This window comes from Chiloscyllium plagiosum, unplaced genomic scaffold (assembly GCF_037043375.1).
Source record: "Chiloscyllium plagiosum isolate Xiang-an unplaced genomic scaffold, Cpla_swu_hap1 HiC_scaffold_10, whole genome shotgun sequence".
NCBI classification, from domain to species: domain Eukaryota; kingdom Metazoa; phylum Chordata; class Chondrichthyes; order Orectolobiformes; family Hemiscylliidae; genus Chiloscyllium; species Chiloscyllium plagiosum.
In genome coordinates, this window is record NW_028270148.1 from 111,499,801 (window position 1) to 111,517,229 (window position 17,429).

At 49.9% G+C, this 17,429-nt stretch overlaps 1 protein-coding gene across 3 annotated transcripts in view; it reads left to right on the forward strand.

The window, feature by feature from the left end:
* Positions 1-12,697, forward strand: part of LOC122553094 (BTB domain containing 3b) — a 66,542-nt gene extending 53,845 nt beyond the window's left edge. For 2 of the 3 annotated variants that reach the window (XM_087991669.1, XM_087991667.1), the window contains one exon: positions 2,019-3,849. In XM_087991669.1, coding sequence (XP_087847795.1) covers positions 2,019-3,051 — 1,033 coding nt within the window. In that variant the 3' untranslated portion in view covers positions 3,052-3,849. Of the gene's footprint in view, positions 1-2,018; positions 3,850-12,016 lie in introns of those variants that run through there. The other variant, XM_087991668.1, reaches the window with a different exon arrangement.
* The last annotated feature ends 4,732 nt before the right edge of the window (positions 12,698-17,429 follow it).

Below are 17,429 nucleotides of genomic sequence, written 5' to 3' on the forward strand. Positions count from 1 at the left end.
AAGGAAGAACTAAACCTGAAAACCCCATTAAACACCAGTTTTTGTGTCATATAAGCAAGGGGGCTTGAGTAGAGGTGAGTAACAAGAAATTCCTCTCACTTTCTGATGACTGCTTTTGTATTTGTTTATATTTGTACTGTAACAGTGGGCGTGGATCTTGGCTGCTGGATGGAAAGCTGGCAAGGCTGGAGATAGGATTGGAGTGTTATCTAATCAGCCATGATCTCATTGACGGGTGGAGCAGACTCGATGGGCTGAATGGCCTGCTCCTATTTCTTGTGATGTCAACAGTCACACATTACCTCGTTCCTTAATGACTTAAACTTTGAAAACAGGAGCAGGAGTAGTCCATTCCGCCCTTTTGAGCCTACTCCCCACTCTCTGTCATCGCGGCTGAATGCCCGTCCCAGCCAGATCAAGGACCCAAGGAGGTCCCACCGGCCAATCAGAGATCGGCAGCTGTAATGCTCAGCAGCGCCACCATGGAGGCATTGGCTGAGTCAGGTACAACACCCAGCAGAGGCCCAGTGTGGTGTCTGGATGACAATCTACAGGCGAATGGTGGGGGAGAATGGGGGCAAAGTGGGGAGAGAAGTGAGAGGAGGGGAGTATTTCAACATCAAGGGCAAATGGGTGACAGTCAGTGCCCTCCTCTTCTCAATGCTAGGTACCTCAGTTGGGCATTGAGCACCCTTAAGGTGTAGCTACTTCCCCCTCTCGCCCAGAACATTCAGGTAACCCCACAGGACTCTGCCTCTCATGCTTCCCAATGATGCCCCTGGTTGGGTTAATGCCTGTCCTGCCTTGACACACATTAATGGTCCATATAAAGGTCATAATTAGTATTGGGGTGGGGAAACTGTACTGGGTAGTCTTACCACAAACCATATAGGGGAGCATCAGTAGAGGGGGAATGGGTGGTTTCCATCTGTCCCATCCCCTGCCTGACCCCCTCCCCAAACTCACCAGCGTGGGGTGGGGGGTGTCCAAGCACCCACAAACAAAGCTGCATATTGGCCAGAGGGGTAAGACTGCTGCTGTAAAATCCACATCTCCCCCTCCACCCTGCCTTAGCCAGCCAGCTCAGCCTTGGTCTGAATGAGGGACAGTACAGGCCCGAGGGGCTGAGTGGCCCTATGTATGTAGCTAACATCTTAACATGAGGAGGAGGAGGTTTCAATCCCCAACCGACACCGTCCCCAGCCCCTTTGATAGAGGCAGTGGTGTGTTGAAATGGGCCAGTCATCTGGTTGTCATTGACAGAGCGGTGCTCTGAGCAGTCACCATTGGAGAGATCAGCGGAGCAGATAACCCTCAACAGGGGGGCGACCTCTACCCAACAGAACAAGCCACCCTGGCACAGGCTGGAAGGTGATTTTGGGGAAGATTAGTAGCTCAGGTTGAGGTTCGGGTTGTAAGATTCCTGACTGAGCTGGAAGGCCTGTTCTCAGACTTTTCGTCACCATGCTAGGTAACATCATCAGTGAGCCTCCGGTGAAGGGCTGGTGTTCTGTCCCACTTTCTATGAATGTGTCTTGGTCTGTTAAGGTGGGTGATAGCATTTCCTGTTCTTTTTCTCAGAGGTTGGTAAATGGGATCCAAATCAATGTGTTTATTGATGGGGTTCTGGTCTGAATGCCAGGAATTCCCGTGTGTGTCTCTGTTTAGCCTGTCCTAGGCTGGATGTGTTGCCCCAGTCCTTCTTCATCTGTATGTAAGGATACTAGTGAGAGTGGGTCATGTCTTTGGTGGCTAGTTGGTGTTCACGTGTCCTGGTGGCTAATTTCCTGTCTGTCTGTCTGATGTAGTGTTTGTTGCAGACTTGCAGGGTATTTTTGTAAGGCTCACTGATGTTACCGAGCATGGTGACGAAACATCTCGGAACAAATCTACCAGCTCAGCGAGGAAACGTACAACCTGGACAGAGTGGAATGGTCCCTTTACCCCTTTCCCAGATCCACTGGGGAGCAAGCAGGGATTCCCTTTGCGATTGCTAATGGCTGTGGCTCTCCCTGCAGGTACATCTACTGCGATGAGATTGAGTTGGGGGCAGACACCGTTCTGGCCACCCTGTACGCGGCGAAGAAATACATCGTGCCCCACCTGGCCCGGGCCTGCGTCAACTTCCTGGAGACCAGCCTGAGCGCTAAGAACGCCTGCGTGCTGCTGTCCCAGAGCTGCCTGTTCGAGGAGCCCGAACTGACCCAGAGGTGCTGGGAGGTCATCGACGCCCAGGCGGAGCTGGCTCTGAAGTCCGAGGGCTTCTGCGACATTGACTACCAGACCCTGCAGAGCATCCTGAACCGGGAGACCCTCAACGCCAAGGAGATTGTCCTGTTCGAGGCCGTGCTGAACTGGGCCGAGGTGGAGTGCCAGCGGCGGGAGCTCTCCGCCAACATCGAGAACAAGCGCAAGGTGCTGGGGAAGGCGCTCTACCAGATCCGCATCCCCGCCATGTCCCTGGATGATTTTGCCAACGGCGCCGCTCAGTCCGGCGTGCTGACCCTCCACGAGACCAATGACATCTTCCTCTGGTACACGGCGGCCAAGAAGCCTGACCTGGAGTTTGTCTCCAGGCCCCGAAAGGGCCTGGCCCCTCAGCGCTGCCACCGTTTCCAGTCCTGCGCCTACCGCAGTAACCAGTGGCGTTACCGGGGGCGCTGCGACAGCATCCAGTTTGCGGTGGACCGGCGGGTGTTTGTGGCAGGCTTCGGCCTGTACGGTTCGAGCTGTGGGGCGGCCGAGTACAGCGTCACCCTGGAACTGAAGAGGCAGGGTGTCCTGCTGGGCCAGAACTTCACTAAGTTCTACTCGGACGGCTCCAGCCACACCTTCCCGGTGTGGTTTGATCACCCCGTGCAGATTGAGCCTGACACCTTCTACACGGCCAGTGTGGTCCTGGACGGTAACGAGCTCAGCTACTTTGGGCAGGAGGGCCTGACCGAGGTGCAGTGCGGCAAAGTCTCCTTCCAGTTCCAGTGCTCCTCCGACAGTACCAACGGCACTGGGGTGCAAGGGGGGCAGCTGCCGGAGCTGATATTCTACGCCTGAGCCTCTCAGGCAGGCTGCCTGTCCCACCCCTCCTCCTCTCCATATGGTGGGGCCAACAGGAACGCAAGGAAACAGCCCCTTTTCAGCCGGTCACCCGCAGGATGTGCAGTTGAATTCTAGTTCCCACCAGCCCTCCCCTCCACTTCCCCTACGCCCCCTCCCCAAATTACCAGTGACAGACAAGGGTTTTATTTTGCCCTCACGTGTAAAAACCCCAGGGACAGGTCCTTGAACGACCCAAGGGGCTAGGGGTAGATGAAATGCTACTGAGGCTAAATTGAAACAATGAGCTGATATCGTTGACCAACATAATAACAAGATATATCCCAGTACGTATGGATTGCCTCACTGTCAGGGCACCATTATCGGTATCCCTGGGCAAGATTAGCCCAGAGCAGGGGGGGGCAGTTGGGGGCATATTTTCCAATCGACCCATTCAGAGATCTTATTAGACATCTGCTGGAGCAGGTGGAACTTGAACCCCTCCCACCCCTAGCTCAGAGGTAAGGGATACTACCACTGTGCTGCAAGAGCCCCTTGTAGTTGGGCCTGGGGAGGGTTATGCACGTGTTGGTGTCGGCCATCTTGCTGCCCTCGCTGGGCGAGAGGGTTCAACCCACCATCCACCCATCAGCTCACTGAGAGCTGAGCCGCCCACCTCCCAGCCTATCCCAGGCCTCGGAGTAATCCCCACCCCTCCCAGCAGATTCTGGCCAATTGGCCACCCTGCACCTTCTGGGTCCTAAAGGCTGCCAGTGGAGGCCTACACTTTGCGGATCTAGTTGGGGTGGTGGGGAAGGGCCGGGGTTTTCCCGCGGGTTTGTTGCTGGGGGTGGGGTCGGGGTGGGGATGGGTTCAAAGGGGCGAGGGCAGGAGTGGGACTGTCAAAGGGCACGCACTTACCACCCTCTTCCATGTCTCTGTCTGCCCCCCGGACTGGGACAATGTGGGGGCCTCCATCCCAACATACAGGCTGTCTCTCCTTGTTGCCGGGAACTCGGGTGACTAGGGAGGTGGTGAGTTGTAGTCAAGATTAGAGTGGTGCTGGAGATGCACAGTAGGTCAGGCAGAATCCGAGGAGCAGGAAAATCGATGTTTCAGGCAGGAGCCCTTCGTTCCTGCTGTGTTTTTCCAGCACCACTCTAACCTTGACTCTAATCTCCAGCATCTGCAGTCCTCACTTTCACCTGGGTGGTGAGTCATAGTCTGGGGAGGGAGTGAGTCATAGTCTGGGGAGGGGGTGTGTTGCGGTCTGGGGAGGGGGTGTGTTGCGGTCTGGGGAGGGGGTGTGTTGCGGTCTGGGGAGGGGGTGTGTTGCGGTCTAGGGAGGGGGTGTGTTGCGGTCTGGGGAGGGGGTGTGTTGCGGTCTGGGGAGGGGGTGTGTTGCAATCTGGGGAGGGGGTGTGTTGCAATCTGGGGAGGGGGTGAGTTGCGGTCTGAGGAGGGGGTGAGTTGCAATCTGGAGGGGTGGTGAGTTGCGGTCTGGGGAGGGGGTGTGTTGCAGTCTGGGGAGGGGGTGAGTTGCGGTCTGGGGGTGGGGTGAGTTGCGGTCTGGGGAGGGGGTGAGTTGCGGTCTGGGGAGGGGGTGAGTTGCGGTCTGGTGAGGGGGTGTGTTGCGGTCTGGGGAGGGGGTGTGTTGCAGTCAGGGGAGGTGGTGTGTTGCGGTCTGGGGAGGGGGTGAGTTGCGGTCTGGGGAGGTGGTGTGTTGCGGTCTGGGGAGGTGGTGTGTTGCGGTCTGGGGAGGGGGGGTGTTGCGGTCTGGGGAGGGGGGGTGTTGCGGTCTGGGGAGGGGGTGAGTAGCGGTCTGGGGAGGTGGTGTGTTGCAATCTGGGGAGGGGGTGAGTTGCGGTCTTGGGAGGGGGTGAGTTGCGGTCTGGGGAGGGGGTGAGTTGCGGTCTGGGGAGGTGGTGAGTTGCGGTCTGGGGAGGGGGTGTGTTGCGGTCTGGGGATGAGGTGAGTTGCAGTCTGGGGAGGGGGTGTGTTGCAGTCTGGGGAGGGGGTGTGTTGCGGTCTAGGGAGGGGGTGTGTTGCGGTCTGGGGATGAGGTGAGTTGCAGTCTGGGGAGGGGGTGTGTTGCAGTCTGGGGAGGGGGTGTGTTGCGGTCTAGGGAGGGGGTGTGTTGCGGTCTGGGGAGGGGGTGTGTTGCAGTCTGGGGAGGGGGTGTGTTGCAGTCTGGGGAGGGGGTGTGTTGCGGTCTGGGGAGGGGGTGTGTTGCGGTCTGGGGAGGGGGTGTGTTGCGGTCTGGGGATGAGGTGAGTTGCGGTCTGGGGAGGTGGTGAGTTGCGGTCTGAGGAGGGGGTGAGTTGCAGTCTGGGGAGGGGGTGTGTTGCGGTCTAGGGAGGGGGTGTGTTGCGGTCTAGGGAGGGGGTGTGTTGCGGTCTGGGGAGGGGGTGTGTTGCGGTCTGGGGATGAGGTGAGTTGCGGTCTGGGGAGGTGGTGAGTTGCGGTCTGAGGAGGGGGTGAGTTGCAATCTGGGGAGGGGGTGTGTTGCGGACTGGGGAGGGGGTGTGTTGCGGTCTGGGGGTGGGGTGAGTTGCGGTCTAGGGAGGGGGTGTGTTGCGGTCTGGGGAGGGGGTGTGTTGCGGTCTGGGGATGAGGTGAGTTGCGGTCTGGGGAGGTGGTGAGTTGCGGTCTGAGGAGGGGGTGAGTTGCAATCTGGGGAGGGGGTGTGTTGCGGACTGGGGAGGGGGTGTGTTGCGGTCTGGGGGTGGGGTGAGTTGCGGTCTGGGGGTGGGGTGAGTTGCGGTCTGGGGAGGGGGTGAGTTGCGGTCTGGGGAGGTGGTGAGTTGCGGTCTGAGGAGGGGGTGAGTTGCAATCTGGGGAGGGGGTGTGTTGCGGACTGGGGAGGGGGTGTGTTGCGGTCTGGGGGTGGGGTGAGTTGCGGTCTAGGGAGGGGGTGTGTTGCGGTCTGGGGAGGGGGGGTGTTGCGGTCTGGGGAGGGGGTGAGTTGCGGTCTGGGGAGGGGGGGTGTTGCGGTCTGGGGAGGGGGTGAGTTGCGGTCTGGGGAGGTGGTGAGTTGCGGTCTGGGGAGGTGGTGAGTTGCAGTCTGGGGAGGTTGTGAGTTGCAGTCTGGGGAGGGGGGGTGTTGCGGTCTGGGGAGGGGGTGAGTTGCGGTCTGGGGGTGGGGGGTGAGTTGTGGTCTTTCTGTGGTTGTTTTCAGTGAAACACAGAAGTCCCCAGTACTTTCATTGGCGAGGTGGCAAGAAGGGGGAGAAAAACCTTTCTTTGGGTCCAAACTGTCCAGTTATTTCCCCTTCCCATTAAACACAGAGACGTTTTCCCTTCCTGTCTCGCTGGTGGGAAAGCTAGCGAGAAGATCTCTCCAGAGCCAACGTGCTCAACTAGTTTCCCACCTTCCCAACTCAAGCGAAGGGGAAATTTGTACCCAATATTTATTCTCTCCTCCTTGTTTTAGGGCCTAGCTTTCTGCACCCTTCAGCCCCCATACACCAGCATAGAGGGCACAGCCATCAATTCTTCCACACTCTACACAGCAAATGTATTGAATCTAAAATGGCGTCTACTGAGCTTCCCTGCAGAACAGGCTCTTTGCAGAAACAGAGTCAATTCAGTCATTGCCATTGTCACGGTATCGATAGACAGAAATGCACGCACATGATGGGAGGACTAAGCAGGACAAACTAGCACCTGCAGGAAGCCAGAGAGAGCATGCTCTCGGCTCGTCTGTGCTACAGTTCGGCCTTGGCTCGTTAGGCTGCACCCTGTCTACTTCCTGAGGCACAAGGGCTGTGGGGTTCGTGGAGAGAATGAGCAGTGTAGGTGCTGGAGAGTCAGAGTTGCAAAGGGTGGCGCTGGAAAAGCACAGTGGGTCAGGCAGCACCCGAGGAGCAGGAGAGTCGACTTTTCGGGCCGTCGTCAGGCCCCACTTCCCAATCTTGATGCACAAACCCTCTGCTGCCCGCCTCCTCCCGGCCCCACATTCCCGAAGCCCTGAGGTGTGGCACTCGACGTGATGTCTTTTGGATAAGAATTTTGTGTGAATGTGAAATAAAAATGCCAGGGTATTCTCTCGAAGCAAGAGCAGGTGGGAGTCATTGTAGGCCAACACTCACCCTTCAATCCCCATCTCTACATGGAATCATACAGCACGGAAATAGACCCTTCAGTCCAACCTGTCCATAATCCCAAACTAAACTAGTCCCACGTGCCCGCGCTTGGCCCATATCCCTCCAAACCTTTGCTATTCCTGTCCTTATCCAAGCATCTCTTAAACGTGGTGACTGTACCCAACATCCACCACTTACTCTGGAAGTTCATTACACACACAAACCTCTCTCTGTGAAAAACAAAACTTGCCCCTTGTGTTTTTTAAAGCTTTCTCCTCTCACCTTAAAAATATGCCCTCGAGTTGTTGAAGTCCTGTCTTCCCTAGGGAAAAGACACCTGCCTTTCACCTTATCTATACCTCTCATTTTTTTTATAAACCTCTATAAGGTCACCTCTCAGCCTCCTACGCTCCAGTGAAAACAGACCCGGCCTATCCAGCCTCTCCTTCTAACTCAAACCCTCCATTCCCAGCAACATCCTGCTTCCTCTTCTCATCGGAGTGAAGAAGGATGAGAGGTGACTTGATAGAAGTGTATAAGATGATGAGAGGCGTAGACAGGGTGGATAGCCAGAGACATTTTCCCATGGCGGAAATGACTATCACAAGGGGGCATACTGTTCAGGTGATTGGAGGAAGGTTTAGGGGAGATGTCGGAGGTAGGTTCTTTAGACAGAGAGTGGTGGGTGTGTGGAATGCACGGTTAGTGGTGGTAGAGTCAGAGACATTAGGGACCTTTAAGCGACACTTGGATGGGCACATGGATGATAGTAAAATGAAGGGTTTGATCCTAAAGTAGGATAAAAGGTTGGCACAACATTGAGGGCCGAAGGGCCTGTATTGTTCTATTTTCTAAATCTCATCTGAACCATCCCCAGCTTAATAATGTCCTTCCTTTAACAGGGCAACCAGAACTGGACAGTTTGGCTGCTGTCCAATGAGTCAGGACTAAAACAACAGATTAGCCGGTCACTGTCACTTGGCAGCTTGTCACAGCATGCTTTGTAATTTGCTGCATTACGTTCAGTCACAGGTTTTCATCGGTGATAAAGCTTGAGGTGGGAGGGGAGCATAAGCTATGCAAAGCCTGGTTAGGCTACACTCAGAGCCACTTGGGAGTCAGTTCCGAGTGCCAACCCTCAGAAACCATATTGGTGTTGGAAGGAGTGGCAGTCAGTTTGACGGGAAGGATAGCTGGCACTGAAAGGGTGAAGTTATGGAGACCAACTACACAAACCATGACTTTAGAAGGTTGAGAGGTGTTGTGTGCAAAGTTCTCACAATATTGAAGCCGACCGTTACCATGGACAGGTGGAAACTGGTTTAGGGAGTTGAAGAGGGCAGAGACTAAATGTTAGGATTTTCAGGAGTGACATGGGAACTTCATGATGGTACAAGGAATGGTGGATGTTTGACCTGTCCTCTGCTTTTCCCTGTGCTGTCAGTTCATTATGAATCTGGAATCATTTGATTTTCTGTTAACCAAAGATCTTTTTCGGAATCAGTTGCAAAAGCAGTTATGTGGATTTAGGGAATGGGTTAGCTATTTAGGCAGCATGGTGGCTCAGTGGTTAGCACTGCTATCTCACAGCATCAGGAATGTGGGTTTGACTCCACCCTCGAGCGACTGTGTGGAGTTTGCACATTCTCTCTGTGTCTACGTGGGTTTCCTCTGGGTGCTCCGGTTTCCTCCCACAGTCCAAAGATGTGCAGGTTAGGGTGGATTGGCCTTGGGAAATGCAGGGTTACAGGGATAGGGTGGGGCAGTGGGTCTGGGAAGGATGTTCTTCCAAGGCTCGGTATGGGCCGAATGGCCTGCTTCCACGCTGTAGGGGTTCTATGACAGAAGAGGTTCAAAAGAGGCTGAATGACCTCCTCCAGTTTCTATCTCTGGGAAATACAAAGGATGGGGAAGCAGTGATGGAGGAGGAAGACCTTTCCTCTCGTTCCTCCCCAAAACAAATTCTGATTGCTGTCCACCAAGCAAGGCGAATTTGGGTGTCTCTCTCTCTCTCTCTCTCTGCATTGTTTTATCCGCCTTTAGACCTGCCAAAACTAGACGAAAGCAAAGGAGACAATTTACCTCCGAGCCACCATGTTTGTTCTGATGGCATGTAGTTAACATTTTGGCAACATTGTTATTTTCTTTCGAAAGTGCGGTTTAGGGAAAAGAAAGATCGGTTTTCAGGGACTGTGTTTTGAGTGACGGTAAATGCATCTTGTCTCCAGAACAGCTTGGCTAATCAGAATTTGCCATTCTTGAGCTTTATTAGATTGTGTGGGAGGCTGAGAAGACAGCAGCAATCAGTGATGAACTGTAGAAGACTGTAATCATCTTCCGAAAGAGTCCTTCGCACAAAACAAGTGAACTTTGTAAATAGCAGCTTGCTTTGGCCATTGCTTATGCAGGCTGATAATTAAGAGTTTTCAAGGTTGATCTCTTTTTTTTGTTATTTTCTACCCACTTGTAACTCGTCTCTGTTGACATGGCAACACAGATCAGCAGCGAAGGAAGAGAACTCGTCAGTTCCGCTCATCAGAGAGAGGCAGACAGACCGGAGACAAGTGATGAATCAAGATGAGCAAGTTAAATTGTGCTGTCAAATGTAGAAGTAGGCCATTCAGCCCATCAAATCTCCTTCATCATTCAGAGAGATCATGGTTGATCTGCTAAGCCTCAACTCCACTTTCCTGCCTTTTCCCCATAGCCCTTGGTTGTGAAGAAGGGTCACAACCCAAAATGTTAACTCTGACTTCTCTCCACAGGTGCTGCCAGACCTGCTGAGCTTTTCAGTTTTTGTCCTTGATCCCCAGACTGATTAAAAATCAGTCTCTGTCAGCCTTGAATAATGACCCAGCCTGGACAGCCCTCTGTAATAGAGTTCCACAGATTCACTCCTCTGTGAGAGAAGAAAGTCCTCCCCTTCTCTGTCTCAAATGTGTGACCCTTTACTCTGAGACTGTTAATTCAAGTCCCCTAAGAATCTTGTATGTTTTATTAATTGCTACCTTCACCTGACAATTCATCTCTCTCCCCATGTCTTTCCCCATCACCCATTCTCCTTCCTTTGTGCAGTTGCCTTTCAAGAATTGCTGATTCTACCCTGTTCTCAATCAGATCATGGCAACTCGAGGCTGGAAAAGTACAAATCGCGGGATTCAGCTGCATTGCTAACTGAACTCTCATCCAAAACCTCTCTGAGTCTTTAAACTAGTCGAGCCCTTGCCACAGATTGATGTTAATGTCCTGTATCCTTTATGGGCCGGGTGCTGGCAGGTGGGACTAGATTGGGTTGGGATGTCTGGTCGGCATGGACGGGTTGGACCGAAGGGTCTGTTTCCATGCTGTACATCTCTATGACTCTACAAATCCCATCGCTAAACGATTAGCTCCCTCTCAAGCAAGTGCAATATGGCGCAACCATTCAAAGGGCACTGCTTGTCACTGGCCACTTGGATGGTTCCTTTCTTCCTGCGGGTGGAATAGAAATAAAGATTTACACACGTGTTGTTCTTCACTGTGTCCCACACCCTCACACATATGACACGGGTGCTGGGGAAAAATAAGCACTACCATTGTTAGGTGAAAAAAAAATTGAGCAACCGTTCACACAGCCTGATTAATTGCAGTTAGAGGGGGGGTTGCTGTGGTGTCACAGCTGGTTTTTATTGGTTTGCTAACCGAAATGCTGGATAAGATATACGTTTTTATTTTGCAAATGCTGAAACTTCCTATTTTGGAGCTCGAAAAAGAGGAGGACAGTGGTTGGAACAATATTTCAAATCTCTGCGGCTACTTGATGGAGAGTGATCCATTTGAATTGTGATGTGGAGGAGCTGGTGTTGGAAAGTTAAAAATCACACAACACCAGGTTATAAGTCCAACAGGTTTATTTGGAAGCACTAGCTTTCGGAGCACTGCTCCTTCACCAGGTAACTAATGAGAGGCAGTCTGAAAGCTAGTATTTTCAAATAAAGGTGGGTGTGTCATTTGAATAGTGTTTTTGCTTCAAATAAACTACATGGGTAATGAGGAGAGGTGGAGGAATGCAGAGTGTACCCTCAGGCACTACTGTCAGCTAATGAGCTGACAACAGACAGAACCTAATACAGAAGTTGCTGGAAAAGCTCAGCGGGCCTGGCCGAATCTGTGGAGAGAAACCAGAGTTAATGTTTCAGGTTGAGTGACCCTTCCTCAGAACTGGACCCGAAACGTTAACTCTGATTTCTTTCCAGAGGTGCTGCCAGACCTGCTAAGCTTTTGCAGCAATTTCTGCTTTATATTTCTGATTTACAGCATCCACAATTCTTTCGTTTTTTTTTAATTTAAGAAACAGAATCTGTTTAAAATGAGTGTCTGTGAACAAGCAGAATTTGGTATCAAAACTCCAGCAGCATCTCCCAGTAGCAACGAGATTATGTCTCCAATAAAACGCAGTGAGTGCAGGAGGTGAGCTAGACAGTACAAACACCTCACATAAAGTTGATAGTGTGCCCCTCAACTGCAGTTGACAGGAAAATGGCCAAACCATCTTCATTCTGGTCAACGTCAAATGGTGATGCCTCAATCATTGTAATAGGGACCTTGGCTTTAGCCAGGAATCATAATTACATGGCATCTCACCCTCTGAACTTGTCCGAGTCAGATTTATGTTTAAACTGGATATCTTACCTAAATGACTCCATGTTCCAGGGAGTTTCAGTTTGAAAGACCAAAACTGATATGAACTTCTAATACATTTTGTAGATTAAACTGCCAACTTCACACAACAGCCCCTTGTCATCGGTGGTTTGATAGCTTTGCAGTAAGTGATACAAATTGCTTGCAGGGGCGATATTTTTTTTTCCTTGTCAAACTTGCTGATTATTGCAGCTCTGCGTTTTGGTTTTGATTTGCAGATTGTCACAAAGTTGTATATTGCCGGCTGACTACACCTCAATACACTTCCTTCAGGATTACAGAGTTTGCAGCTGACGCAGAACAAAATTTTCTAATTTAAAGGCGAGTTGATTAAGAGGACAAAAAGAAATTCACTCCATTCCACAGTTTTTTTAGTGAACACCACCATTTGTTACTGACTTGTATCTTGCTACTGTTGAAGTGATGAAGCGACAAATCTTTAGCTGTGCATCAGTCTGGCACGCTTATGTTTTTGAATCTTTACATATCAATAACTTTCCCAAAGTACGCATTTGGCACTGACTATTGAGATTGTGCTTGGTGACCGCAATTAATTTTTGTGAAAAAGATCAGGTATCTCAAGTTTATAAAGTTACAGACAGTCCCTGGATTACGAACAAGCTCTGTGTACTTTTGTTTAAGTGGAGTACACAAGCCCAAACACAATGCAGTACCGTACAAAACGTCCTTTTGTAAGGACAGCCAAATGTTCGCAGGTCGAATCCTTAACATTAATAGAGAAAGGGATCATGTCCATAACTCTGAGCATTCGTAATTTGGGGATTACCTGTATTGTGCTGAAGTGAAGCAATTTAAATGATGTTTGACAGATGAATGTGTATATTAAAACTTGAAAAGAAACATTAATAAAAGAAAGCTGGTTCTTTGATGCCTAAGAAGTGATTTTACTTTTGCTGTGTTTTTAAAAACACTTTGTGCTTTCTTGATATTGTCAAAGAAAAAGACACACAATGAGTATAGAGGGGTGTGGGGAGTGGGCTATCCTAGTCAAGATTAGAGTGGTACTGGAAAAGCACAGCAGGCCAAGTAGCATCCGAGGGCCAGGAAAAAATCAACGTTTCAGGCAAAAGCCCTTCCTGATGATTTTTCCTGCTCCTCCTGTGCTGCCTGGTCTGCTGTGCTTTTCTAGCACCACTCTAACCTTGACTCTAATCTCCAGCATCAGTAGCCACTTCTGCCTAATGGTCTAGTAAAGGAAAAGGTGCTAAAGTACAGGCTTTGTGCCCCTAAAATAAGTTGATTTGGGCTCCTTGTGCCCACCGTAGGCTACCATTGAGAAATTAAATCAACAGTGGGTGAGATAGACCTTTGGACAGCTGCTGCTGTGTCTATGTGAGTTTTATCAGGATACAGGTCTGCTCCTGTGTACTCTGGTGACACTCTTGGCCCAGTTTCCAAGAGTTATTTTTAAAGAGTTATCAACTGGTCTCCCTCCTATGTCCTTCCTTCTGATTTATACTTTTTTTGATGTTGTTAAGAATTCACCACGTGCTTCAAGAGACAGATCCTGTCACATATAACCCAGTTTGAGCAAACATGAATGATTCCAGTCGGATTGACTCTTAGATAGTTTCGCTTCCAAAACACCTTCAATAAAGTGCCCCGTACAAAACCCTTGATAACCATTCGGCTTTTATGGATTGTGAGAATGAGACATTGTTGGCTCAGTAATTGGCTATAATTTAGGAAGCAGAGGGTCCTCGTTGATGGGAAGGAATTTTAGGTAGGAATAAAGATTGGAAAGAGTCATTCTTGAGCCTGCTCTGCCATGGAACCAGATGATGACTGATCCACCTCAAAACACGATTCCCATCTGATACATTTAATATGTAGAAATCTATCAATTCCTGCCTTGAATACATTCAAGTACTGAGCCTGTACTGCTCTCTGGGATAGAGAAGGATTCTGGTGGTGCGTTCTATCAGGGTCAGAGATGAGGGAAACAGACCCTTGGGTCCAACCACTCCATGCCGACCATGCCAAACCAAGCCAGTCCCACCTGCCTGCGCTTGGCCCATATCTCTCCAAACCTTCCTTATTCATGTGTGAACCCAAATGTCTTTCAAACATTGCAACTGCACCCACATCTACCACTTTCTCTCGATATTCGTTCCACACATGAACCACACTCTGTGTAAAAAAAAGTTGCCCCTCATGTCTTTTTAAAATCTTTCTCCTCCCACCTTAAATGTATGCCCCTTAGTCTTAAAATCCCCCCATACTAGGGAACAGCGAACTACCATTGATCCTATCCATGCCCCTCACAAACCTCCATTAGGTCACCCCTTAACTTTCTATGCTCTCGTGAAAAAAAGTCCCAGCTTCTCCCTATAACACAAACCTTCCTTACCCAGCAGCGTCCTGGTAAATCTCTTCTGAATCTGTCCAGCTTACTAATATCCTTCCTATAACTGGACGACCAGACTGGATACTGTACTCCAGATGGGGCCTCACCAACACCCTGTACAATCTCAGCATGATGTCCCAACTCCTTGCTCAGTCCTTTTGAGCATATGAAGGCAAGCATACCAAACGTCTTTAAACCACCCTGCTGACATGTGACACAAACTTCAAAGAGTTATGTACCTGAACCCCTCGGTCTCACGGTTACACAAGGTCCCACCTTTAGTTGTACAGGCCCTGACCTTGGTTGATTTACCAACATGCAATCCCTCACGTTTATGCAAATTAAACTATATGTTCCCATTGTTCCAATCGATCAAGATCTGTTTTTGTAATCTTAGATAACCTTCTCTATCCACTATCCCACCAATTTTGGTGTCATCTGCAAACTTACTAACCATCTCTCCCATACTCTCATCTCAATTGTTTACAAGTGGGCCCAGCCCCCAATCCCTGTGGAACACTGCTGGTCACAGGCCTCCAGTCTGAAAAACAACTCTCTGCTGTTTAGCCAATTTTGTATCCAATTGGCAAGCTCATGCTGAATCCCATATGATGTCATTTTACTAATTAGTTCATTAATGATTTGTTTGGATGTTGGCAATGAATTCCTATTCATAAATTCCTGGAATCGGTTCACCAATTATAGAGTCACAGTCAACCAGTCCATGCCGACCATAATCCCAAACTAAACTAGTTCCACCTGCCTACTCCCGACCCATATCCCTCCAAACCTTTCCCAACCATGTACTTTATCCAAATGTCTTTTAAACATAGTAACAATTCCCACATCCACCACTTCCTCAGGAAGTTCATTCCACACACAAACCACCCTCTGTGTAAAAACAATTTGCCCCCATGTCTTTTTTAAAATCTCTCTCCTCTCACTCTAAAAATGTAGCCCCTAGTCTTGAAATCTCCCATCCTGGGGAAAAGAAATTACCATTAACTCTATCTGTACCCCTCATTATTTTATAAATTTCTATCAGGTCACCTCTCAACCTCCTACACTTCAGTGAAGAAAGTCCCAGCCTATCCAGCCTTACTTTATAACTCAAACCTTCCATACCAGCAACATCGTGGTAAATCTCTTCTGAACCCCCTCCAGCTTGATAATGTTGACATAAGCTAGAAGTAAAGGTTAGAGTGGTGCTGGAAAAACACAGCAGGTCAGGCAGCACCCGAGGAGTAGGATAATGGATGTTTCGGGCAAAAGCGTCGATTTTCCCTGCTCCTCAGATGCTGCCTGACCTGCTGTACTTTTCCAGCACCACTCTAATCTTGACTCTAATCTCCAGCATCTGCAGTACCCACATAAGCTGAAAGTGTCCCACTCCCCATCACACACTGCCTCAAGAGTTCGAACAGTGCAATCTACTCCGTTAGGACTCGGGAGACATCAGAGCCACTGAGATCTGGGGTTGGGGAAAACAAGGACAAAAGGAGGCCATGCAGCCTTTTCAGCCTGCTCGCTATTCAGTGAAAGCTTGGCTGACTTTTAACACCATTTTCCTGTACAATCCCCGAATCAGTTTAACACGTAGATATCTATGGATCTTCAGTCTTGAATGTACTCGATGGCTGAACTTTTGTAGCACCTAGGGCAGAAAATTCTTATGATTCGCCACCACCCCCCCCAACACACACACACACACACACACACAGACAGACACACACACACACAGAAGAGGTCGTGTCTTACCTCAATCTGAAATGGCTTGCTCCTTATTCTGAGATTGTGTCCACCGGTTTTAGCCCTCCCACCAGGGAAAGATTCATCCTGTGGATCCCTGTCAGAACTTGGGATTGCTGCTGATTCTTCTAAAGTCTGGAGAATAGAGGGCCAGTCTATGAAATCGTCCCTGATAGGACCATCCCTTCAATCCCAGGAATGTGTTTGGTGAAGGAATGTGTCCATAAGATGTGGGAGATGGCTGTCAAGAAGGGTAATAGGGCTCAGGGTTAGATTGCTTTCCTGCAGTTGACATGTCATGGATGAACTTTTGTTGCCTTCTGAAATAAAGGAAGTAACTATAATTCATTGAAGGGAGCACAAATTGCAATGGACTATGGAAAATATTCCTCAGTTACAAGATGGCGGCTGCAGCAGGTTAGGAACTGTCCGGGCTCCATGACAGTATGCTCCCACTCACCTGACCGGCCCATTTCCCCTCTGTTCCTTTTGTCTCTTCACTTCCCTTTTGTATCAGAGTTCACCTTTTCTGCACCGGAGGTGGAGGAAGGTCATTGTGAGGGCAGCCGAACCGAATGTCCATTACATGAGGCCATGATGAGTGTGGTTTCACCAAAGGCTCCATTGACGGCGGTGGCTATCATGGTGGCGATATGGTGTGGTTCCCTTGTTGCCATGGCGGCAGTTATGGTGTGGTGGGTCCAGTCCAGAAATCCTTTCCATCCTCATGGGCACTTTCAGCAGTGTGTTCTGTAGACACTCCGCAAAGGTTGATACACTCAAACAGGTTGATGTTAATAAAGAGGGTGTGCTGGAAATTTTGAAAAAATGCAAGAATAGATACGTCCCCTGGGCCAGACAGGATATGCCCAAGGTTATTAGAAGCGGGGGGGGGGGGGTAGGGGAAGAGATTGCTGCCCCTTTGGTGATGATCTTTGCATCCTCACTGTCCACTGGAGTAGTACCAGATGATTGGAGGGTGGCAAATGTTATTCTCTTGTTCAAGAAAGGGAATCGGAGCAACCCTGGGAATTACAGACTAGTCAGTCTCACGTCTGTGGTGGGCAAATTATTGGAGAGGATTCTGAGAGACAGGATTTATGATTATTCAGAAAACAATAGTTTGATTAGAGATAGTCAGCATGGCTTTGTGAGGAGCAGGTCAAACATTCGTGAATTCTTTGAGGGGTGACAAAACACATTGATGAAGGTAGAGCCGTGGATCTGGTGTACATGGATTTTAGCAAGGTGTTTGATAAGGTTCCCCATGGTAGGCTCATTCAGAAAGTAAGGAGGCATGGGAGACAGGGAAATTTGACTGTCTGGATAGAGAATTGGCTGGCCCATAGAAGATAGAGGGTGGTAGTAGATGGAAAGTATTCAGCCTGGAGCTCAGTGACCAATGGTGTTCCACAAGGATCTATTCTGGGAACTCTACCTTTTGTGATTTTTATAAATGACTTGGATGAGGAAGTGGAAGGTTGGGTTAGTAAGTCTGCTGTTGACATGAAGTT